Below are 24,453 nucleotides of genomic sequence, written 5' to 3'. Positions count from 1 at the left end.
TTCTAATGATAACCTTATCTTCATTAAGAACTATTTACATAAGGCTTCTATTATTCGTGATGCTCTTGGTGTTTATGAAGCTACTTCTGGTCAAAAGGTGAATCTTGAGAAATTTGACATTATATTTTTAGTCCAATTACGAGACAAGAATATCGTGATAAGATTTCGAGTATCTTGGGTATTGGCGAATTGTCTGATTTGGGACACTACCTTGGTATGCCTCTTCACATTGGAAAGAATAAGACAAATACATTTGGATATTTGAAAGAAAAGGTTTCTAAGAGAATTGACGGATTCACGAAACATCTACTTTCATTTGGAGGTCATAAGGTGTTTCTTAAAGCTGTAGCCCAAGCTCTTCCACATTATATTATGTCTTGTTATCGGCTTCCTGATTGTTTAGTTCAGGATTTGGTGAGTAATATGAGGCGCTACTGGTGGTCAGGTGATACTAATAGGCATTGTTGGCCAATGGTTGCTTGGAAAATAATGTGCAAACCCAAAATAGAAGGTGGGATGGGATTTCGGGACTTTGATAGTTTTAATTTAGCTTTATTAGGCAAACAAGCAAACAATTATGACGCTTTATTAAATATCTAGAGAGTTTGGTGGCTCGAGTATTTCGTGCTAAATATTTTCCCCACGATGATCTACTTCATGTTACTCTAAAGGATAGAAGTTCTTATTCTTGGAAAGGTTTATATCATACATTGCAAGAGATGTGTGGGGTATTTTTTGGTGTATTATTATACGAAATAATAAACGGGTTCACCATGATATCTGGGGTGGTTCAAAAGTTGTTTCTCTTACATGGAGTTATTCTGACTATGATTTTAATCCTCTTTATTGTTATGATCTTATGATTGATGGTTCTAATGTTTGGAATGAATCTTTGATTTATGGGTTGTTTTTTAAGGAATATGATATGCACATTCTTTCAGTTCCTATTGCACCTTGTGCTGAAGATGTTATTGTTTGGGCTAACCATGATCTAGGTATCTCTACTCAGTTAGATCTGGTTATTGGTGGTTACAGAAACGACATCATGATAATGAGAAGAAGTCTAAACTGTGATCAGTTATGGTTAAATTGAAAATTCTTCCTAAGATACGTGTGTTTTCTTAGCGGGTTGCCCGTAATGTATTATATGTGGGTAGTCGGCTTAAAAGTGTTGGTTTTGGTGATGGAATTTGTCCTATGTGTTCCAATGGGGAGGAGACGATTATACATGTCATGAGGGACTGCCTTGTAACTTTGGAGGCTTTACGTCTAGCAGATCTGCCCCTTCTATATTTTTGAGTATTATGGATGGTCCTTTATTATGGATGAAGGAAGTATTCTCCATTCTAGGAATTGATGCTTTTGCTATTTTTTGATAATTCTGTAGAATGTCTGGAATAATCGAAACTCGTTTGTTCATTCTGACAGGTTGTAATCGGCGTGGCTCTTGGTGAGTAATGCAAAGATACTACATCAAGACCATTTAAGGTCTATTAGTGTGGGGATGAATACACAACGGTCTGTAAATTCTACTATACGATTGACTCCACCTTTGGAGGGTGTTATCAAAGTGAATGTAGATGGTGCATTTGTTGCGGAGAACCGACTGTCTGCAATTGGAGTTGTTGCTCGTGATAAGTGTGGACAGGTTTATGGTAGTTTGGCCTAGTCTTCTGTTGGATGTTTTGAGACGGGTTTTGCGGAACTATCTGCTTTACTCGCTGGTCTTAGAATGACTTGTGATATGAGATGGTATGATGTTCAATTTGAAATTGATTCCTTGATACTCGTCCATAAGATTACACGAACTTCTACAAATATTTTCATCATCGGGGTGTATGTTCAAGTGGCTGATACTATTTTTCAGGATCATCCTCGTTTTTGTATTTTGTATACTCCTAGAGAATGTAATTAGGTTACTCGCGTATAAGCAAGCTGGGCTTTAAATTCAGGTGGTTCTTTATTTTTTGAGTCGATTTGTCCTGACATCATTGCTCAGAATGTTAAAAACGATGTCATTGATCTTTGATTAATATAATTTGGATATTATTTTCCCCTTACTAGGTTTAGAAGGGGTTTTTAATGAGACCCATGAGTTTCTTTAAAAAATAATTGTAAAATTAATGATGAACTTTTTATTATTTTTAAAAAGGGTTAAATTTAAATTTGTCTAATTTCAAAATAAACATCGACTTAAGAAGTATTTAAACTTGAAAAAGGTGGGTCAATACTTGTATGGCTCTGGTGGAGGATACCATATCCCATTCTCATTATAAGTTTTTCAAAAGAAAAGTGTATAATTTTCTCTTTTTTGAGTCAAATATGTTCATACTTGAGGATATATTCATCTTTCTTTCTCAACAAAGACAAATGATTAAGGTATGGTTAAATTGGAGGCAAATCAAGAATCTGTCTCACCCACTCGTGACATTAAAATAATAATAATGAAAAACCCCAAGTTAAACGAACCGAGTAGTTAATTATCCGATATTTCCAAAATTAGCCTCACGTGGGACATGGAATTACGGGAGGGAGCCCTTTTCACGAGCTTTGTCATATGCTCTCTTTTGCCAAGTTTTGCATGCATTCACGAAAAAGAAAAGAAATCAAAACGACAAAAGGAAAAAAGGAAAAAGAAAAAAGAAAAAAGGAAAAAAGAAAGAAGAAGAAGTAGGCTTAGAGCCTTTGACGCAAACGTAAAAACCAAAAAACAAAAGCGGAAAATAGAAAAAAGAAATAGCAGCAAATATCAAAACGCGTCAACTATCCCACCAATTACCAACAGCCTCCAGCTGTCCACGCGGCTTCTGGAGTTGCTGAATCATCTATGTTCGCGCTCTCCTCACTCCACGCTCCGCCATTATTCCCCCCCTAAAAATATATTTTATTTTTTATAAGAAAATTTAAGTTTTTAAAACTCAAATGAAAATAAATCTCTGTCGGTTTTTATATTTTTATACGTAATATTAAAATTTAATATCTTTTAAAAAAACATTTTTATACGCGGCTTCAAGTTAAGTTTTCTTCTCATTTGTTCACGAGGTTTACCTTTTAGGTTTTCTTTCGTAAATCTTTATTTTTTATTTTTCTATTCGATTGTATTTTTTACCATTAATCATTCCAATAATCATAACATAGTATCATATTCATGTTTCAATATCTATTTAAAGAATATTGATATTTTTGAGTTAATTATATCATATTTTTAAATTTTAACCGTCATTATAAAATATTCCTTAAATCTTTAAATTTTAAATATTTTAATGATTTTTATTTTAAATTAGTTTTTAAATTTTTGGCCGTTTTAATTTTATCTCCAAATTATTATTCTCACTTTAAATTAATCTTCGAACAATCGATGTATGCTAATCTTATCACATGAAAATAAAACCATTTAAAATTGTTAAATTACCATAGCAACGTTGATGTATATTTGCTAGTTTGATGATGAAATGATGTTTAAAATTTTGAAGACTGATTTAAAATGAAAGCTAAAACTTGATGATGCAATTAGAATATTTAAAATTTGGATTAGATTCAAAGTTCAAGATAAAGTTGAAACTCTCAAAAGTTTAAAAATTTAAAACGATGATAATAATTTAAGGGTGTATAATACAATACAATTAATCCAGTTAGATTAATCACTTTTACTAAAAAGTCAGTGAGGCCACACTTGGCATTTGTTGCACCACATGGTAATGCGGACTCTCCATCTACTAATTTCTTTAATCATTTTAGGGTTGAAAAATAAATCTAATAAAATCTGATCGTTTGAGTTATATGTTAAGGTATGTATTGAAATATGATAAAATTTGATCTTAGAACCGCTTAAGTTGTATTTTATGGATCGACTCACCGTTTACATTATGTCGTCAAGTTAGTACTTGAAATATTATGTCGTCAAGCCAATGCTTGAAAGCAAAGACGGTGCAAGTGGGCATATTAAAATATGATTTTATTATGTCTCAATCAGTAAATTAACATCTAACACATACTACCATCAATTTTTTAACAAAAAAAATGATGAGTTTAGAACATATAAATAGTTGGGGTGACCATTTTGTAACAACAATTAGGGAACTCAACAAAACAACTCCCAATAGTTGGTGTACCATTTATGTACTTTACCCAAAGTTTTTTCATGATATCATCTTAATTAATATCACGTTATTAAACTTAATGTTTCTTTTTCAAATGTAATCTTGATTAATATTTTAATCAGTTTCCAATCACAACTATCATATAAAATAAGATCTTCATTAATGAGGATCATAGAGGCAGTTAATATATTGTAAGTTATTGCTTGGATTGAAATCTTTTACCCTAATTAATATAAAGTATTTTAGATTATATTTTATTTACCAATTAGTACATTCATAAATTAATATCGCTTTATTAGTTTACCAATAATAAATGCAGTTAACACAAAAAAGATTTTCTTGAGAAATAATATTTTTTTTAAACAATATATTAATCTTAAAAGATTAGAAAATCGCTAACTACCTATGGGAGTTTTTTAACCATATATTTGAATTAAATTAATTATTTGAATAAAAATTAAGTATAGTGATATTTTTGGTCCTTAATTTTTTTAAATCAATGTGAAATTTAAATTTTGTTTCGTTTTTACAAATGTTTTTACTTTTAAACCGTTCCAATTTCTTTTTATAAATTGTTGTAATTTAAATAAATTGTTTGTTTTTATATTATTTTATGATTTTTTAATATTTTTTTATTTTTTCGTGTAAAGATAATTGAGATCATAGTCTATTATTTTTTCTGTTGATTAATTCAATATGATAAAAAAACTTAAAAGTTTGATGCTTAATAAAATGAAAAATTAAAAAAATATTTTTTAAAAAGTAAAAAATACCATTAACCTACAATGCATGCTAACTGCAAAATATATAATATATCGTATTCGACATGTTATAAGAATATTGAGAATAATTTTTAAAAATAGTTTTGTCAATAAAAGCATGTGATAGTTCGGTTCCTTGATTTTCTTAAACAGAAAATTCCTAATCTCTTTTCCGCCTATTTAGTTGGCTTTATAAAATATTAAACAATAATTTTGGATAATTCTCTCCAACTTAATGGGTAAATTACATATAATGTATTTTTTTATAGATTTAATATTGAACAAATTATAAATATGTCATTTAATTAAAATAGTGTCATAAATATATCATTCTATTATTAAAATTAAAACAAATATCTGATATAGTTTAATATAACAATATTTTTAAACTTTAAAATTTATACACTCTAATAATTTTTTTCTAATTCAAAATAATTTAATTTTTTTTATTTTTTATAATGTTAAATTAATTGAGTCCATCGATCAAAATAATATTCAAATAAATATATTCTGTTATAAAATTATTATAAATTAATGTCAAATTATTAAAATTTTAAAAAATAATATAACTTTTGAAAAGAATAAACCATTTAAGAAGAAAATAAATATTAAAGTAAGTTTTTAATATAAAATATGAAATATATTGAATTATACTTTTTCTAAAAAAATTATATTGAATTATTCTAAACGAGATTAAAATTGATACTAAAGATTAAATTATTACTATATTTAATTTTTTTTAAAATAATATATTTATGAATAAAGTCATAATTAAATGATCTGTGTGTACTTTAACTTAACCTAAAAATAAAAGCAGATAAATAGTACTGTAAGTGGAGAGATTATAAACAAATCCAGCGTCGTCCATCCTCATCACTGTCTTCACTTCACTAAACCGAAGAATTTTCATCCTTTCATTTTCCTTTTCCACAAGTTCTTCTCTTTCAACGCAACCAAACAAAAGTTACAAACTTTCTTTCTCTTCCTCTCAAAGACGCTGAAAAGAAAAACACTGAAAATGCGTATTCTATGGACTTTTCTTTTACTTTCCTTTCTCTCATCCTTCAGTGTAAGCAAATCTATTGTTTTCCCCTTTTTTGTATTTTTAAATTTATTGTTCTGGGTATTATGTTTATCTATTTTTGTGTGGATTGAAACTTGGATTAATACAGTTTTTTTTAATTGTAATTTTCGGACAATGCAGGTTGTTTTTGGCGGTGTCGGTGCTTCCTTGGTGTCGGAAAATCCATTTACTCCAAAGGCCTCCGTGATTCGTTACTGGAACAAAGAGATCCGCAATGAAATACCCAAAAACCATTTTTTGCTCTCCAAGGTTTCACCGTTAACCGCCGTCGACTCGGCCGGTTTTTCTAAACTCGCCGCCCAAAACGACCTCGCTTCCCGTCTCCCTTCCTTTTGTTCGGCCGCCAGACTCTTTTGTTTCCCCGATTTATCCCCTAGTCTCGAGAAGCACACCGGAGATGTAAAGTTCGCGGTCTACACCATCAGGAATTTCACCAATTACGGAACGGACCGACTGTCTGGAGTCGATTCGTTCAAGAACTACTCGGAGGACAACAACGTCGTCGTCGACTCGTTCCGCCGATACAGTCGGGATTCGGCGGGCCACAAGGAACAATTCTCCAATTACGCCAGTGAAGCCAACGTCGTCGACCAGAGCTTCAACACCTACGCTGCCGACGCCACCGGCGGTTCCGGAGATTTCAACAACTACAACAAAGAAGTCAACAATCCCAATCTCCGTTTCACTTCGTACGCAGACGACTCCAACGGGCACGGGCAGACATTCACGCAGTACACCGAGAATGCCAACGCCGGGAACGGGCAGTCATTCACGAGTTACGGGAAAAACGGTAACGGCGTCCCTAACGACTTCAGTAGTTACGGGAAAGGAGCCAATGTGGTAGGGTCAGGATTTTCGGGTTACGGGGAATCAGCCAATGGGGCGAATGACAGTTTCACTTCGTACGGGTTCGACTCCAATGTTCCACAAAATACTTTCAAGAGTTATGGAGACGGCGGCAATGAGGCGGTCAATAGTTTCTCAAGCTACCGCGATCAAGCTAATGTGGGTGACGATTCTTTCCAATCGTACGCCAAAAACTCCAATGGAGAGACAGTCGATTTCTCAAACTACGGCCAATCGTTCAATGAAGGAACCGATAAATTCACCGGGTACGGCCAAGGAGCCGTGGGCCAATCCATTGGGTTCAAAATCTATGGAAGAAACAAAACTTTCAAGGATTATTCAAAAAAGGGTATCACTTTCAGTAGATACAACGAGAGTTCCTCTGAAACTGCTCAAGTTAAGGTCAGTGGCAGTATCGTGAATAAATGGGTGGAGCCGGGCAAATTCTTCCGGGAAATGATGTTGAAGCGAGGGACGGTGATGCCAATGCCTGACATTAAAGATAAAATGCCTGAAAGGTCGTTTTTGCCCCGCACCATTGTTTCAAAATTACCGTTCTCTTCCTCCAAGATCGATGAATTGAAACGGATATTCCGGGCGGGGGATAACTCCACACTGGAAACCCTAATGCTCGACGCTTTAAAAGAGTGCGAGCGAGCACCGAGCCCCGGCGAGACCAAGCGGTGCGTTGGTTCAGCAGAGGACATGATCGACTTCGCCACCTCGGTTCTGGGGCGGAACGTGGAGGTTCGTACGACGGAGAGCGTGAACGGGTCGAAGCAGAACATAAAGATCGGAACCGTGAGAGGAATCAACGGTGGGAAAGTAACGAAATCGGTTTCTTGTCACCAGAGTTTGTACCCGTATTTGCTTTACTACTGCCACACGGTTCCCAAGGTCCGGGTCTATGAAGCGGATATTCTGGATCCGAATTCAAGGGAGAAGATCAATCACGGTGTGGCCATCTGTCATTTGGACACATCTAGTTGGAGTTCGAATCACGGGGCATTCTTGGCTTTGGGTTCGGGTCCGGGTCGAATCGAGGTTTGCCACTGGATTTTCGAGAATGATATGACTTGGACCATAGCTGATTCGTAAGTAAATTAACTTAAATTTGGTTGAAAACCCTTTGGCTAAGATAACTTGGCCAATGGGGAAATTATGAATTTGTCCATTTTGGTTTTTTCCCCTTCTTTAGTTTAAGATCATGGAATGCAATACAGAAATATGAATGATTTTTTTCTTTTCTTTCTTTGATGCTTTAAGTATGTTGAGTCGAAGATCACGAGATATGAGTGAGTTTAATGAAGATTTGTAAAGCGTATAAATGCATAATCCATTTCCATTTCTGCAAATATGAACAATTCTTCCAAAGAAAAGGCAAAAGAGAGCCCATCAATCACTAAGAAATGCAGGTTCTCACTTCTGTTGGATGAACCATTTACCACCATTTAATCATCTTTCAAATGTCTACATGATTTAGTTAAAAACTTCAACACTGAATGCCAAGTGTTTGAATAAATGACGCTGAGAGAGAATTTGGTGGGATTTGTGGGGGGGGGGGGGGCATTTAAAACATCATCCTATACTAAGAAAACCTCACCACTCTTTTTCCAACATTATTGTTAATAACTATATGCATATGAAAAGCCAATGCCCCACACTATCTTAAGGAACCTTTCCCCTCTCTTCTCCAACCACTCTATTCAATTATAATCAATATTAAAAAAAATTCTTATAAATTATGTACACAATTTTTACACATTATGAAATTTCAGCATAAACTCATCCACTTTACTAATATAAGTGAAGACTCAAAATATTTACACATGATGAAACTTCATAATAGACTCGTCTACTTTAACAATAATCTTCTCAATAAACTATTAAATTAGTGACTTTCCTTTTACATATGTACACTTTTACTCAACGACTTAAAAAATATAAGTTTTGGTTATTAATGTTATCGATTTATTAAATTCTAGTCTTTTATTTAATCGATTGTTATATTTTAACTCTAGTTGGTTTGAAGATGTGACATATTAATTAAAAGGGTTAATTTTTAATTTTACAGCTAAACTTTAGATAGAATATTAGTTAGACATTGAACTTTATATGAAATATCATTTTAACCTCTAAACTTTAGATAAAATATCAATTTGTTCCCTGAATTCGACTAAAGTCTCTCGTGGCCACCACCCTCACAGTTGTCATCGTTGATCACCGTCAGTTGACATCGGTTGCCGTAATCGTCAACTGTTAGACCTCAAAATTTGTAGTTCACTTTTTTTTTTACATTTAAATAAGAATATAGTATTCTTTTCACCGAAAAATATCCATAAATTAACAAATATAACCTAGAACCATTCGACTTACTTTAAAATTAAGCTTTGATAATTAATTATTATTAATATTCTTTAAAATAAAATATTAAAAATCTAAATATATATAATAAACAAATGCATAAAATTTTTGTTTATAATATCATTATGTTGTTTTTTTATTATGTTTATAATATCGATTGCATAAGTAACCGAAATTTAATAAATCGATGATGTAAGTGACTCAAACTTAAATTTTTTGAATTTGGTGAACAAAAGTGTACAGATATTAAAAGAAAGTGACTAATAAAGTAGTTTACCTACAATTTTTAAACAGTATACGTAATTGCCAAATTACTTAATTATGCAAAATATTATCCTTATTTTGATGTCCTCACCCTAGAACTAGTCCCTTGGCCTCGTTGACTTCTCTACCTATAATCGTAATTCTCCAAAGGCCATTTGGATGGTATAACATACATAAGTAAGATGGTATTGCAATACCATCATCATTCAAACCATGTGATGTTAGGGTTTATTTTGTTTTTGTTATCCTTCCGATTTTAGAGTTAATTATTTTGGATAACTATTTTAATAATTTTTTTATTTAAAATTTATTTAAACGATATCAAGCTGTTTACTACTCGAATCAATCTCATTGATATAATCAACTTTATTTTAATATGCAATCTGAACATAAATCGCCACCCCCCAAGTCTGAATTTAACAATTTATGTCACACACTCCAATTCTGTGTTCAAACCTACCAATCTGACAAATGTTATTATTGCATTGTGCAATAGTCAAATATATGTCTAAGAATATATGAATCATTTATTGATTTGTGGCAACAGTCAAATATATGTCTAAGAACACATGAATCGTTTATTGATCCTTCTTCTAACTCAATACCCGAAATAAATGATTAAGGCGGCAGGCAAATGGCAGACACCATGTTCATATTCTGCTATCTTTGGAACATCCATTCAAAGATATGCAGGATCAATGGATCTCATTTATTGTTATTGACAAGAGAAATGAAGTTGCGATGAATTTGACAATTCATCTATTTTAGCTTAGGTAAATAATCTTATTTTCTTATTTAATAAAAAGAAAAGAAAAAATAGACAGATTAAAGGAGATGATAAATAATATAACAAAATATAAGAGAAAGAGAGAGAAAATCGTATTTCTTATTTAGCATTGTATGATAATTTATATATAAACTTTTAATATTAATATCAAGTTTAGGAATAAGGATGACGACGACTATTTATAGGTTAACAGATTAAATAGACATGTTTTTTTTATAAGTAAGATTTTATTATCTAATGGATCAATGTTCTACAAGATCATCCCAAAGGGAGAATAAACAATATATACAACAAAAAATGATTAGTCAATACCCCAATTACATCATAGATTAAGGTTAACACTATCTTTTCTATTAATGTTCTTGCCTCTAAACTGCATCCGGATAATTTCCTTGATAGAAGTTAGGATTTGATCAGTTTCTCTAGATCTTCGTTGTAAGATTCTACGATTTCTCTCCCCCAAATGAAAAAGATGAAAGAAGTCCAAGCTAATTTCAGTAAGGTGGATAAAAGAGATTTACCCCTCCATTCATCGCATGCCCATTCAATCCTTTAATCCCACGACAGATGTGGTTTTCGCAAATGAGAAAGATTTAAGATAGAGTTCCACAGTGATTTCGCAAAGCTACAGTCAGCAAATAAGTGATTCCTGGTCTCATGAAATTCATTACAAATAACACATTGACCATCATTGAGAATTCCCATTTTTAACAGCCTTTCCCGAGTTGGAAGTCTGTCTAAGATGGCCATCCAAGCTATCATACTAAACTTAGGAACATGAGAGGGGAACCAAGTTATTTTGTGCCAAGGAACCTTACTTCTTCTTTCTCTGACAGCTTCCCATATGTCTTTGGTATGATTAGTTCCTGCATTCAAAATAGGAAGGGCTGAAGATCTGAGTTTCAGAAGTTTTTTAATGTTCCAGCTGTGGACAGAGTTTGCTGCCATATCACTAAAGTCTTTGTTCTTGATAACATATCATTTCAACCATGTAACTCATAGAGATCCTTCACCTGCCAGGATGTTTCGAATAAGCAGAATCATACAAGCAATGTTACAGGTTTTGATGTTCTTCAGGCCTAAACCACCCTCTGATTTGGGGCAGCAGATAATATTCCAGCTGACTCGAGCCCCCGAAGCAGCCTGATATGTATCTTTCCAAAGGAATCGAGAACATAACTGATTGATTCTATTAATAACAGATTGAGGGAGCATGAATTGCCTGCACCATAAATTTGTCACACTAAAAAGAACTGTTTTGATTAGTTCAAGTCTCCCAGCATATGTAAGCATTTTACTAGACCAATGAAACAACCTTAATTTAATTTTGTCCAGCAGAGGTTGGCAATCATTTTCAGACAACTTTTTAGTGACTAAGGGAACCCCCAAGTACCTAACAGGAAGATGGTCATGCTTGAAACCAGAAATACAATGAATAATATCAAGATTTCTAGGTGAGATTCCAACAGCAAAAAGTTCATACTTTCTAACATTAAGCTTGAGTCCAGTCAAATCATAGAAGAGATTTAAAACAACAATGATTCCAATAATAGATTCAGGGTTTTCTTTGCAAAAAATTAAGAGATCATCGGCGAAGGAGAGATGAGTTAACCCAATTTTTTTTACATTTTGGGTGATACCCAAATATCCCTTTAGAAGCAGCAATATTAAGGATTTTTGAGAGAATGTTTATGGGAATCACAAACAGAATAGGGGATAAAGGATCACCTTGTCTAATCCCCCTTTGACCTTTAAAATATCCAACTAAACTGCCATTAAAAGAAATAGAATATCTGGCTTCTTTAAAGCAAGCATATATCCACCTTAAAAAGATAATTGGAAGACCAATGACTTTGAGGGTAGCAAAAATGAAGTCCCAATGAAGAGAGTCAAACGCCTTTTGGAGGTCAATTTTGAGAGCACACCTAGGAGAGATTTGCTTTCTTCTATAACCTTTCACTAATTATTGGGCAAGGAGAGTATTGTCAATTATAGTTCTTCCTCTAACAAAAGCAGACTGGTTGGGAGAAATAACTTCTGGCAGCAGCTTGATCAGTCTTTTAACAAGGATTTTGGAGATGGTTTTGTACACCATAGAGCAACAAGAGATAGGTTTGTAATCTTTAACAGTGCTGGGATTTTGAAGCTTAGGAATCAAAGCTATAATAGTAGAATTAAAAGCAGGCAAGATGGAAGCTTCTTGGAAGAAGAATTTGGTAGCTTTGATAAAATCATCTCATACCACAGACCAAGTTTTTTTTAAAGAAAAGAGGAGTAAATCCATCAGGGCCTGGAGATTTATCATTTCCTTAGGAAAAAATTGCATCTTTGATCTCTTCATTGGTAATAGTTTTGACTAAGTCTGAAGATAACTTAGTAGGCAAATCAAATTGGAGTAAACTTTTCAAGTACTGAGGATCAACATGGTGTAAATTAGGATCAGCAGTACCTAATTGAGATTTGAAAAAATAAAGGACTTCTGTGGACATATCTTCAAAAGAATTCAGCCTTTTCCCTTGAGCATTGATAAACTTATAGTATCATTTTTATTTTTAGTGGCCATTACTGAGTGAAAATACTTGGTGCACTTGTCTCAATCTTTAAGCCACTTGACTTTAGATTTTTGCTTCAAAAATATATTTTCAGCTTCTTCAATGGTAGCAAGCTCATTTTGAATGGACAGTTCCTTATCAAGAGGGTTGATACCTTTAAGAGTAGAAATTTGTACTTGTTCCAGCTCTAATTTTTTGAGATTGACACGAGCAGATAAGTTACTGTAAAAGTTCTTGTTCAAAGCTTGTAAACAAGGCTTGAGACGTTTAAGTTTAAGAAAAAAAAACCTGCATAGGATTACCATGAATTGGTTGCTGCCATGAAAAAGTGACTTCTTCAAGGAAATTAGGATGATTGGACCAAAAGTTGAAGAACTTGAACGGTTTGGGACGGTTGATGTGGGTTTCTTTGTTTAACCAAGAAAGAACCATGCGGTGATCTGATGGTCCCGGGGCTAAGAATTCAACAAAAGAGTTCTTGAAGGAATTGATCCAATGAGAATTAATTAAGACTCTATCAAGTTTCCTTGCAAGGTAAGCATCATTTTGTTTGTTACTCCAAGTAAATAAAGGGCCAAAAAAATGATGGTCCTGAAGAAAAAGGTCTTGAATCACTTCTTGGAAGTCTTTCATATCAGTGGAGAGATAAGTCCTAGCAGTTCAGAGTCATAGTTTTCTTTGGAATGAAGGAAAGAGTTAAAATCACCCCCTAGGATCCAAGGGAGATTGTTGAATTGAGGGTTGAGATCTCTAAGATGATGCCAAAGATGTCTTCTTGTAATGCCATTGTTACTACCATAAATAGCAGATAATGAATGGGGAATTGTTGTATTGACTTTTGACAGTAATAGATTGGTCAGAAGAATTACTGAAACTTAAATCAATTCCTTTTTTTCTAGAGCAGCCAAATTCTTCCATTAGAAGCAAAATCATAATTAGTGAACACATTCCAGCTGCCAAAATTAGAATGTAAAATGTTGACAGATTTATCAGCCTTAATACAAGTCTCCATCAAACAAAGGATATCTACTTTGTAAAGGTTGGCCCTTTTGAGAACTTTAATTTGCTTTTGAGGATTGTTTAATCCTCTGATGTTCCAAAAGCAAATAATCATCGGGATAGAGAATTTGAGGCTTTCCCTTTTTCTTTATTTGAAGGGGTTTTAACTTTAACAATTTGCTCATTCTTTTTAACTTTAAGCTCCTTGAGAAGGTTTGCAACTCCTGAGGCAGCAGGTCTAGTTTTCTTAACTTGAATCTCAACACTAAGAGGATTTTCATCAACAACATTGAGTATTTCAAACCTATTAGCTGAACCTTTAAGAGAAACTTTAGGTTTGGTCTTTATTGGTCTACCTCTACCTCTTTTTGAAATAGAGAGAGGCTCTTGATCCTTTTAAGATTGAGACACATGGAGAATCTCCTCTTCATGGTTAAAGTAGGATTTAATGAAATAATTCCATCACAAGATGGGTTTTTGTGAGGTACTGAAGAAGGAATGTTTCCATCCCTAACAGAGATACTAGGAGGAACTAAAGAAACATCATTAGAAGAAAGATCAGTTAGTACAGGAGAATGACTAGAAGTAACATCTCCTGTATTACTGTCATTAGAAGAGTCGGTCTTTTTTCTCCATATTTTCAATGTAGAAGGAGCTGTTAATTGTTTTACAGGATAGTTTTTATCAATATGACCAAAAGAGATACATTTGCTACATCTACTCGGGAACCAGGGAACTTCAACATAGATAAGAGTGGTTTGACCATTAGCAAGTTCTACTTTGATAGATTCTGGAATTTCCTCTTTGGCTCCTATTTCAACACAAACCTTAGCATAATGTAGTCTAGATTTAGAAGCAGTGATTGTATCCATATAAATAGGTGTTCCAAGAGCACTAGAAATGTAACTTAGACCATCCTGGGTATACAATTCTAGAGGAACATTGTACAGATTAATCCAGATAGGCAGTCGAGCTAAATCAAAGTCTAGTCTTTGCAAATTTGGCTCCCATTTCCTTAAAAGAAGAGGCTTATTAAGGATGTGCCATGGTCCATTTTCAAGGACCTAATCTCTCGAAGCATCATAATTAAAGGAAAAAAACGTAGAGATTATTACCAGCGAGACTGACCTGAACGCTTGCCCCTTTCGAATGATTGTTCCAAAGGTTGTCAATGATTCTCTGCAAAGCGAAGAAATTAGGAGCTGCCCCCAAAAATTGGCCAACTAAGGAAGATTTCCAATCTGCTATTCCTGCTTCGAAGACCTCCGGCGGCGGACAGACAATCTAGGAATTATCAATCGATTTGGGGGGAAAATAAGATAACTTCTGACCTTCTTGACATGTTTGTTATATAATAAATTTAACTAGAAGATTATTTGAGTACGTTAATAATATTGTTAAGGAATTATAATTAGTTGTAGGATATAAAATTTTAAAGATTTCGAGGAATTCTATTTTAAAATTTGATAAACAGAAGAATAACAAATGAAAACATAATTTATAGACGAGAAAATATCAGAAACTCCTATATATATGTTGAGTAAACAACATATATAATCTGGGATTTATTGAAATTGAAGTTTGGAACTGGGGTCACGAACTAAGGGAGCCATTGAATAATTTGATTCCTTAGGTTCAATGGCCTGTCTGCATCCAGCACCAACCATACAAGTCTAGGACAGTTACATGCGTGCTTTATTATAACCAATAGACTCCCATGTTCCTCTCACATGTTTTTCTCAATCATTTTTTTTCTTTGAGAAAATTTTCTCAATCATTTATATATGCATGTCTATGACATCTGATATAATTGCTTGCTCTATGATATTGATAACTTGAATGAGATTTTTTTAGGGTAAAGTATATTTTGAGATTTAAGGTTTAAGATTTCTTGAGATATTTTTTTAATTGTTAAAGTTTCGAAAGTTATAAAATGATTATTAAATTTATTAAACTATTATAAAATTATCATTATGCACTATAAAATAGTGATACGATAAGTTTAAGGTTCATTTTGTAATAGTTCGATAAGTTTAACGACCATTTTATAATAGTTTGATAAAGTTTAGTGATAATTTTATAACGTTTTGAAAATTATAAAAATAATTTATAATTTCTTGAAATTTTAATAACTAAAAAAATATTTTAATATGATTTATAATATATAACAAAATAAAATAAAATTTTATATTATTGAGATTTGGACACGTGATTGAGAATAATACCACATGGAGAGGATGATACCGTAAATATTTTTAAAATATTTTTATATTATAGTATATAAAAAAATTTATTTTTATTTAATATTTACTTGTAAATTACTTTGTAAAAGTATATATTTTTTAGGTCAATGACATGGACCTTAAGTTCTAAATTAAATGGACACAAAGCCCATCGGGGCATGTAGATCCAGCCCACAAACAACAACTCTCTCTTCATCAAACTAAAACAAGGAAGAAGAAATCTGGGGTTTATGCTTCTGGGTTTTTGGGAACCAAAGGAAACATGGCGGCTACATGTGGAAGAAGAACCCTAGGGATCTCATGCGCTTCGGCCAAGACCATTTTGACCCATTTACTGTCCTCAAGACCTGCAAATAATAACCTTGCTGGCCTTTTCTCTCCTAGCAAAATCTCTGCTTCTCGATTCTCTCTCCGCAATCTCACTTCTTCCAGGTTTTGCTTCCATTTTCCAAGTTACTGCTTCATTTCTTTGTTACAAAGTATTGTGGGCATTTTGATGTTTTGTTCTAAGTTCTGAATATGAAATTGCTTGATGTTTCTGTTTTAGGCTCCCAGTGGAATTGGGTGGTGCAGTAACTTTGATTCCATTGCACAGTGCTACGGCTTCCGCCTTGTTCACTTCGTTGCTTTCTTTGCATAATCAAAGCTGGGGGTGTTTGTCAGAAGGTGATTTCTGCTGATGTTGCCCCCTTTTGTTTGTATATTCTTCTTTAGCTTATTGTAGTGGCTTTGGGTTGCATTATTAGCAGTGTTTTATTGTCTGAAATTTCTATTCATTGCTACATTATTTGTATCTTTCTCACTTTGAGGGGAAAAATGTGCTCTTGTGTTTTAAGATTGTTTGCCCTTTGATGGGTAAATAGAATGGTGGAAAAATAGCTTGGGAAGGTATTTGGTTTTGGGATTGAGCGGGCAAATAGGTAGTAAGTACAATGGAGCTAGAAACTATTTTAGTTGATCGATATAATGAACATCATCGTACGCAGCCTCTTCTTGTTTTCCATTCTTTGGCAGAGAGTATTTGGTTGTAGGCCAAAGTATGTTTCATGTTTATTTATGGCTGAATTGGGGAATGGTGAAATTCTTGTCTCAAAGGCCCTCTCCTGATAAAACTTGATATATTTCTTGTCCTGGCAAAATATTAGACTTGGAAACTTATAGATGTAAAAGAGCATATTTGATGGGATCGTAGAAATATCAATGAATCTTATTTTCAACTAGTTTCTTTGAATGTTTTCCAAAATATATTTGATTTAAGCTATTTGAGCTCAACCTTTAAGCTATTTGAGCTATTTAAGCTCAACCTTTGATCAAATAATTTTTGTGAAATGATAACTGTTTGGAGTTAGGAAGTTCACTCTGATGCATCCAATATAATGGTCGTCACTAGCGTTCTAAGGTGCTGGCCAACCATTTTAGTAGCAAAGAAGCTTCATTGATGTCTTTTTTCTGTTACACAAAACTTATACCGTTTTCTCTTAGATTTCTTGTATCTCCTTTGGAAGTCATCGAGAGTGAATGTTCATTAACACCATGGTGCTACAATACTTTGTTTTTAAATTATGTTGATGCCATGCCATATTTAAGCTCTTCCAGATCCATATTTATGCATTATTTTTTTCTGAATAATTTCTTTGCTTGCACTTAGGTTTGCAATACAGGGTTTTGCAACACAGCATTTTTAGTACCTATAGAAAAGAAAATAATTTGATTCTTTTCATATATATATACACACACACAGGCACACACATATTTATATACACAAAGCAACTCCCCTTTTTTTCTCCTTGAGGAACTTTATAAAGATTTGAAAAAGAAAAACTAAAATCTGGTTATTTTCTCATCTTCATCTTTCAGTTAAAGGAGTTGACTTTTGCACTTGGCTTATAGCAAGTTCTTTTTGAAATTTAATATTTTGCCAAAGTTGTTATTTGCTCTTTCATTTTTCAAATTTATTTGAAGATATCAATACCCTTTGAAACTATTTTGCAGGAACGACCTTGAATACATTTCGTGCTTAAGTGGTGGTTTTTAATTTTTATTAGCCTCGATAAACTATGTGTGCCACAACTTTATTGTGGTTTTACATACATTTAGCATGCAAGAAACATCGTTGCCGGTTTTAATGATGAGCGTTTCATTTTGAAGTGTATCTGCCATTAGTTTCCATGATAAGCTTATAGCATGGCAGCTTGAATGATGTGGTTCTCGGGTCTAAGTTACTGATCGATATGCTTATTGTGACAGGATTTGCAACTCCTCTATAGCATCTGCCATGTTCGTTTGTTGTCAATGTTGCTTGGACCTTCATCTGCGGGGTTCTCAGCTTGTTTAAAATCAAACATAATATTAAACCCTGGAAAGGAAAGTTGTTTGCTGTCTCTTGCCACCGTGTTGTGTAATAAGATTCTTTATCACCTGATGCTTATTGCATGCCCTAAGAGATTGTTATTTTGATAGATTTATTGAAATATCTGGGTTATTTTGATAGTTTTCCATTTTATTTAAAGATATTTTCAGTTGCATTACTTAGCAGATGTAAACAACGATTCACAATAGGCTGATGTATACGTAGCCATTTCTTAACCCTAGTCACACATACTCCATTTTCATGATTTGGCCATTTACGTCGTATTTCTATCAACATATTTGAGCCAATTTTCCCACGCATGCTGCTCTCAGAATAACTCATCTTTATATGCTTCTAAATTCAGCATCAATTTTATCTCGATTATATATGTCAACATCTCATAATCTGGATTTATTGCATTAAGTTTGATCACTCTTGAATTGAAATTAGTTAGAATTCTTTTTCTTTCAACTGCGTGTTATCAATATCAGTCTTTTAAAATCTATCTCAGTTCCTTGAGCTTCACATGAACATTTGATTTTCGAAATCTTCTGATTCGATCGTCACAGGAAGCTTTTAAGATCCAATTTATTCTTGAGACGATTGACCACAAACATGTCAACTTAATATTTTTTATTACGTCTGATTAACCCGAAGTACGGAGCTTGCTGATATTTCATTGTGGTTCTCCAAATCCAACATATCTAGGTTTGAAGAAACATTTGAATTTTTCCCATTGTTCGCTTGCTTCCTTTTTCATGTATTATCTCAACGATTTATCTTTGCATTAGAGCCTAAGTTCATCCCTCTTACGTTGGCGAGGTAGCCCACACATCGATTAAGTCCAACCCTCATGTACAGCCAATCTCTTTGCAATCTTCACAGATTGAGATCATCTCATTAACAGTCAATTTGCGTAGCAAAATCAAAAGAAAATAAATCATACCGGAAAACAATATACTGTTGAGAGTGGGATTTGAACCCACGCCCTTTCGGACCAGAACCTTAATCTGGCGCCTTAGACCAACTCGGCCATCTCAACAGGTTGCAAATTCTCCATTTGTTTTGTTAATATTTAATTAAAATTACCTAAGCTGTCCGTCCCATACAATCAAGTTTAATTTAAAGTTTCTATTTTATCATCTTTGGGCCAATCCAAATAAGTGAACATTTGAAGAATGACTTTAAAATTCGAATTGTTAAATTATTTTATTTGAAATTATATATAATTTGATTAAAATTTATTTTATAATAATTAAATATAATTTTAAGGTAATTAAACTTTTACTTTTAATTAAGTAAAAATGAATAAATTGCACAATAAATAAATAAATATTTTTAAGTTATAAAAAGGTAAGTGCATTTTACACTTAGTGTCATTTTATTTATTTTTATTTTGAATAGTTTGTGGTGATTATAAGATCATAACACAAATACACTTTATAGATACAACTGATCGAACTCAAGACTTCAAAAAAAAACAACACTCTCTTTAATTACTTAGACCATTTAATGAATTCCCTTTTACTTAATTTTAATGTTTGAAAATATTATTTCACATTCAATAACATAAAGTTTTGCTGAGTCTACTTAATATTTAAATTTGGTACACCATCAAAACAATTAACAGAACTGTTGATGTAATATTTTTTTAATAATGAAATGACATTACCTTCTGGTGGCATGTTAACATCATCGTTAAGTTTTTTACGGTGGGTTGTTAGAATGAAGCTTAAACTAAACGTTAAGTATGATTTTGAGGGAAAAAAATTAGCTACCAAAACGAAACAAAATAATAATTTAAGTATTAAACATGTAGTTTACCCTTAAATCTATATTATTTATGAAGATGTAAATTGTAGATTTTGCTATACAAATTTTAATTAAGGTTATAAAATGGAAGACTATTTTTATAGGATTTGAATTTTGATCATTCAAGTTTTAATAAATTTTAAATGATATATGTGTAAATACTTGATATATAATTTAACTTTTATAAATTATTTTTTTAAATTCATAAATTATTTAAATAATTATATTTAATTTAGATAATAATATTTAATTAATTTAAAATTTTGAAATAATTAAAAACACAAATGTTCGACTCACTACAAATCTCATGACAAATCATATTAGAATCCAAAAATAGGAATTAAGGCTCATTTACGTATTAGTCAAGAGTTAATGAAATGACGTCGTTTAGAAAGTTACCTTCCGTATCCCCGACCCTTGTATAATTAAAAATCATTATGACGATGACGCCCCACCTTGTGACCGTTGTTTCAACGTTTCAAAAATTCCAAATTTTAAAAAAAACCTTTGCTTCCTAAAAAAACTCAACTTACCGTTGCTAACGTCTTGTCCTACCGAAAACCTATCTCCCTATCTTGCACTCATCATCACTTCTTTTATGCCTTGAGATTTGAAAATATATTCTCCATTTTTTCATATCAAAGGTTACGAAACTATGGCTACATTGGCTCCTGGGATTCTGCTGAAATTACTCAATGGGATGAACACCGGGGTTAAGCCAACGAGTGAACACAGGAGCTCGCTTTTGCAAGTCACTGATATCGTGCCGGCTGATCTTGATGAGAAGAATCTTTGGCCTACACATGGGTTTTACATCAAAGTCTCGGATTCTTCACATTCGATTTACGTTAGTCTTCCTTCGGACCAACACGATTTTGTTCTTAGCAACAAGATGCAACTTGGGCAGTTCATTTATGTTGATAGGTTGGAGCCTGGCTCCCCTGTTCCTGTTGTTAAAGGTGCAAAGCCCCTCCCTGGGAGGCATCCCTTACTTGGGACACCGGAGCCTTTAATGGGTTTAAGAAAGAAAGGGGAGAAAAGTGAGCACAAACAAGATACTAGGTTACATAGAAGAGGCTCTTGGGGGAAAGGTCCTAATGGAACTGATGAGATTTCTTCTCCTTTGGTTTTAAAGCCGGTGCCGTTGGATTTTGATCAGTGTACACCGGTGAAAGAGCGGAGAACTTCGTTGATGTCACCGATGATACGAAGGGTGGCGAAAGATGGGAACGCTACCGCTGGTGTAAGGTGCTCTTATGGTGGGGGATTGTTGGCTAAAATGATGGATACTAAAGGAGAAAGTCCAGCTTTGCTTAGAAAAAGCTGTGCTGCACCTTCTTCGACCTCGAAGTTTCCGAGGAGCAAAAGTGTCAGCGACCGAGAGCCTCGGATCCCAATTTGTTCTCTCAACTCAGCTGTAGGTACAATCTGCCATGTTTTACTTTATATTAACTTTTCAATGGTGTTTTTGTCTTGATGATTCAAGTCAATTTTCAGCCATTGCAAGAAAAGAAAAGTTCAACCCCACCACCAATTTCAAAGCGTGGAAGGGTGGCCGCGGCTTCGGTAATTAATTCAAGTTTTACTACCCAAAAACAAGAATCTCAACTTGATAATGATTCCACCATGGATAACGGAAAAAGTCTAGCCATGAATTTACCTGGGAAACTTGGCATGTTGGGCAAGGTGAGTTTAAGTTTTAAGTTAACCATTGTAGATTTCGTCTTGGGTTTACTGTTAACTGACTTTTTGTGGTTCAACAGGAAGCTGTTCAGCAACGAGAAACGGCTCAAAAGATTGCTCTTCAAGCACTGAGAGATGTCACTGCCACAGATAGTTTAGTTCGCTCTCTGAAGTAATAAAAAATGTCCTTTTTGTGCTTTCCCTTTAAGTTCTTATGTTTTGCTAAATGCCATATCCTTTTGTCTGGTTGTGTGCTTAGGATGTTTTCCAATTTAAGCAAATCAGCAAAACCAGAAGCTCCGGCCGCATGCTTCGACCAGTTTCTGGAATTCCACGCCCAAATTGTGCAGGCCCTGAGTGAGATAGTGTCGGTCCAAGCAGCTACTTCGGCTACTACTGGAATGTCACAAGCCACAAAAACTGAAAAAAGGGGTGAAGATGAACAGGCAATCTTGAATGAAATCGTGCACAATTCGATGGACCAAAGCAAAAGGCGAGCTGCATTGTACAAGTCAATCGCAGGGTTTCCCGAGAGAAGTGAGCAAAAGAGGCTCCTAAGGTCAAATTCCAAAGTTCCATCAACCCCACTCGGTAAACTGCCCATCGAATCATCAGCCGCAGAGAACGACGAAAACAAACCGGTATCATGCAGTTTAAACAATACGATAAAATTGGGGAAGCAAATCGAAGCGGAAGCAGGGAATTGGTTCATGAACTTCCTGGAGAAAGCTTTGGAGAATGGTATGAAGAAGTCCCAAGGCGATGGGGAGTCCAAGAAAGTGCCTCAGTCTCTGATACTCAAGGTTATTAATTGGGCAGAGGTAGAACAGTGTGATGCCAACAAGCGACCGGTTCATCCAAAAGCAACACAGATTGTTAGGAAGCTAAGAATTAAGATGAAGAATCCTTGAATTTGGTCTACAATCTATGTTAGCAGAATTTACACTTTGAAAAGTAAATCTATTTTTGTTTGGTTTTCAATGTGATTGACCTTTTGAATTTCTATAATCATATTTTAGCAAAACTGGGAAACAAATTTATGAATTTGCATTTGGAGGGAACCCTTTTCACCTCTAATTTTTCAAATAACAATTTCTGTTGCCAATTTAATGCTGGGAAGCGTCTTTACATGGGCACATGATACTGATGAATGGGGAAACAGATTTGAGTTGCCGTTTCATTTCTTTAACGGGTAATCAATTCATGGCTTACTGTATATTAATTATAAATTAGTCAATTTGTATGTATTCCCCCCCCCCTAAAGGACTACATAAAAAATTATTTTTCAATTTAACTACTAAACAGAGGCTGGAATGTGTCATTGCATCATACTTCCTTGGAAGCAAATCAAGTAGCCGATGAAATGGCTAAGATTGCAAAGTTGGGTGTCGTGGAATATAAAATATTCAATAGACCTCCAGTAGAAGTCCTTTCGACCCTCCATGAGGATTGTAATTGGTCAAATTACCTTTGATTTTCTAGCTTGCTAAAGCTCTCTTTTCACCAAAAAAAAATTACTATTTTTCAATTGAACAGAAGAATAAATATCAATTTCATATAATCTATTTTATCCGATAATTGATTAAAATCGATTTTACAAATATAAAATTAATTCTCTACACAAATGGTCCCTTGACTTAGGACACTGTTTTGTTAAGTTCTCTTACTATTAGTTACAAAATAGTCATTCGATTATTCATATGTTCTAAACTTGTCTTTTTTTGTTAAAAATTGGCGGTCGTCTGAGATGGATGTTAGCCTGTCGACTAGGATATGATAAAATTTGATCCCATAATTATTTTAGTTATATTTTGTGGATCGAATCTCCGTTTACATTATATCGTTGAGTTAGTACTTGAAACATTATGTTGGCGAGACAGTACTTGAAAACAACGATTGGTGTCAGTAGACATCAATTAAAATATGATTATATCATATCTCATTCAACATGTTAACGTCTAACTCAAACGGACGTCAAATTTTTAACGAAAAAGGACTATTTTGGAACATATGAATAGTCGAGTGACTATTTTATAACTTTTAATAGTTTGGAGACTCAACAACACAATATTTTATAGTTGAGTAATCATTTTGTAACTTTTAGTAGTTATATGACTCAATAAAATAACACCTTACAGTTGAGGACCAGTTGTATATATACTTTACTTGATAATATAGTTTAAAAGAAAAATATTATTTTCAATCATATTAGATAAAGCCATGTTAAATCCATTTGTGAGGTAACATGTTAATGAAAGATTGTAAAGAACTTCAAAGAGAAGGTTTCGCGAATGAGTTTACACACATTTGGCGTGAAGATACTAAATGTGCGAATAGTCTGGCTATTGATGATCAAGTAAACGAACCATATAACTATCTTGTAGGATTCTCCAATTGAGTTAATCCCTATAATATGGGCTGATGTCAAAAGAGATGTCGCGTTGAGGATGTAGAAAATTAGATCTTTTACTTGAAAAAAAAATCATTTGTCTTGTGTGATAAGACGTTCGTTCTATAACTCTCCATTTAGTGTATTAATAGAATAGATTAATTCACTGACGCGTTCGAGTTAAACGATGATAGATGAAGACTTGCAAAAAATAATAAT

The 24,453-nt window shown here is 33.5% G+C and overlaps 3 protein-coding genes and 1 non-coding gene across 4 annotated transcripts; 3 read left to right on the top strand and 1 right to left on the bottom strand.

The window, feature by feature from the left end:
* The first annotated feature begins 5,729 nt into the window (after positions 1 to 5,729).
* Positions 5,730 to 7,912, top strand: LOC120215263 (polygalacturonase 1 beta-like protein 3). Its single transcript, XM_039212988.1, has 2 exons — positions 5,730 to 5,930; positions 6,066 to 7,912. Exons 1-2 carry the CDS (start codon positions 5,880 to 5,882, stop codon positions 7,887 to 7,889), a joined length of 1,875 nt encoding a protein of 624 aa, XP_039068919.1. The 5' UTR covers positions 5,730 to 5,879; the 3' UTR covers positions 7,890 to 7,912.
* Positions 7,913 to 16,235: 8,323 nt separating this feature from the next.
* LOC120215059 lies at positions 16,236 to 18,455 on the top strand. Its single transcript, XM_039212848.1, has 3 exons — positions 16,236 to 16,432; positions 16,548 to 16,666; positions 18,248 to 18,455. Exons 1-3 carry the CDS (start codon positions 16,263 to 16,265, stop codon positions 18,265 to 18,267), a joined length of 309 nt encoding a protein of 102 aa, XP_039068779.1. The 5' UTR covers positions 16,236 to 16,262; the 3' UTR covers positions 18,268 to 18,455.
* An 856-nt stretch (positions 18,456 to 19,311) lies between these two features.
* On the bottom strand, positions 19,312 to 19,392 carry TRNAL-AAG. Its single transcript has one exon. It is a non-coding gene; the product is annotated as a tRNA-Leu (tRNA).
* Positions 19,393 to 20,709: 1,317 nt separating this feature from the next.
* Positions 20,710 to 22,770, top strand: LOC120215124. Its single transcript, XM_039212889.1, has 4 exons — positions 20,710 to 21,638; positions 21,680 to 21,848; positions 21,926 to 22,017; positions 22,105 to 22,770. Exons 1-4 carry the CDS (start codon positions 20,818 to 20,820, stop codon positions 22,754 to 22,756), a joined length of 1,734 nt encoding a protein of 577 aa, XP_039068820.1. The 5' UTR covers positions 20,710 to 20,817; the 3' UTR covers positions 22,757 to 22,770.
* Positions 22,771 to 24,453: the final 1,683 nt, after the last annotated feature.

The sequence above is a fragment of the Hibiscus syriacus genome, unplaced genomic scaffold, assembly GCF_006381635.1.
Source record: "Hibiscus syriacus cultivar Baekdansim isolate YM2019G1 unplaced genomic scaffold, ASM638163v2 tig00110114_pilon, whole genome shotgun sequence".
Lineage (NCBI taxonomy): Eukaryota > Viridiplantae > Streptophyta > Magnoliopsida > Malvales > Malvaceae > Hibiscus > Hibiscus syriacus.
This window is presented reverse-complemented; position numbering and strand designations above follow the sequence as displayed.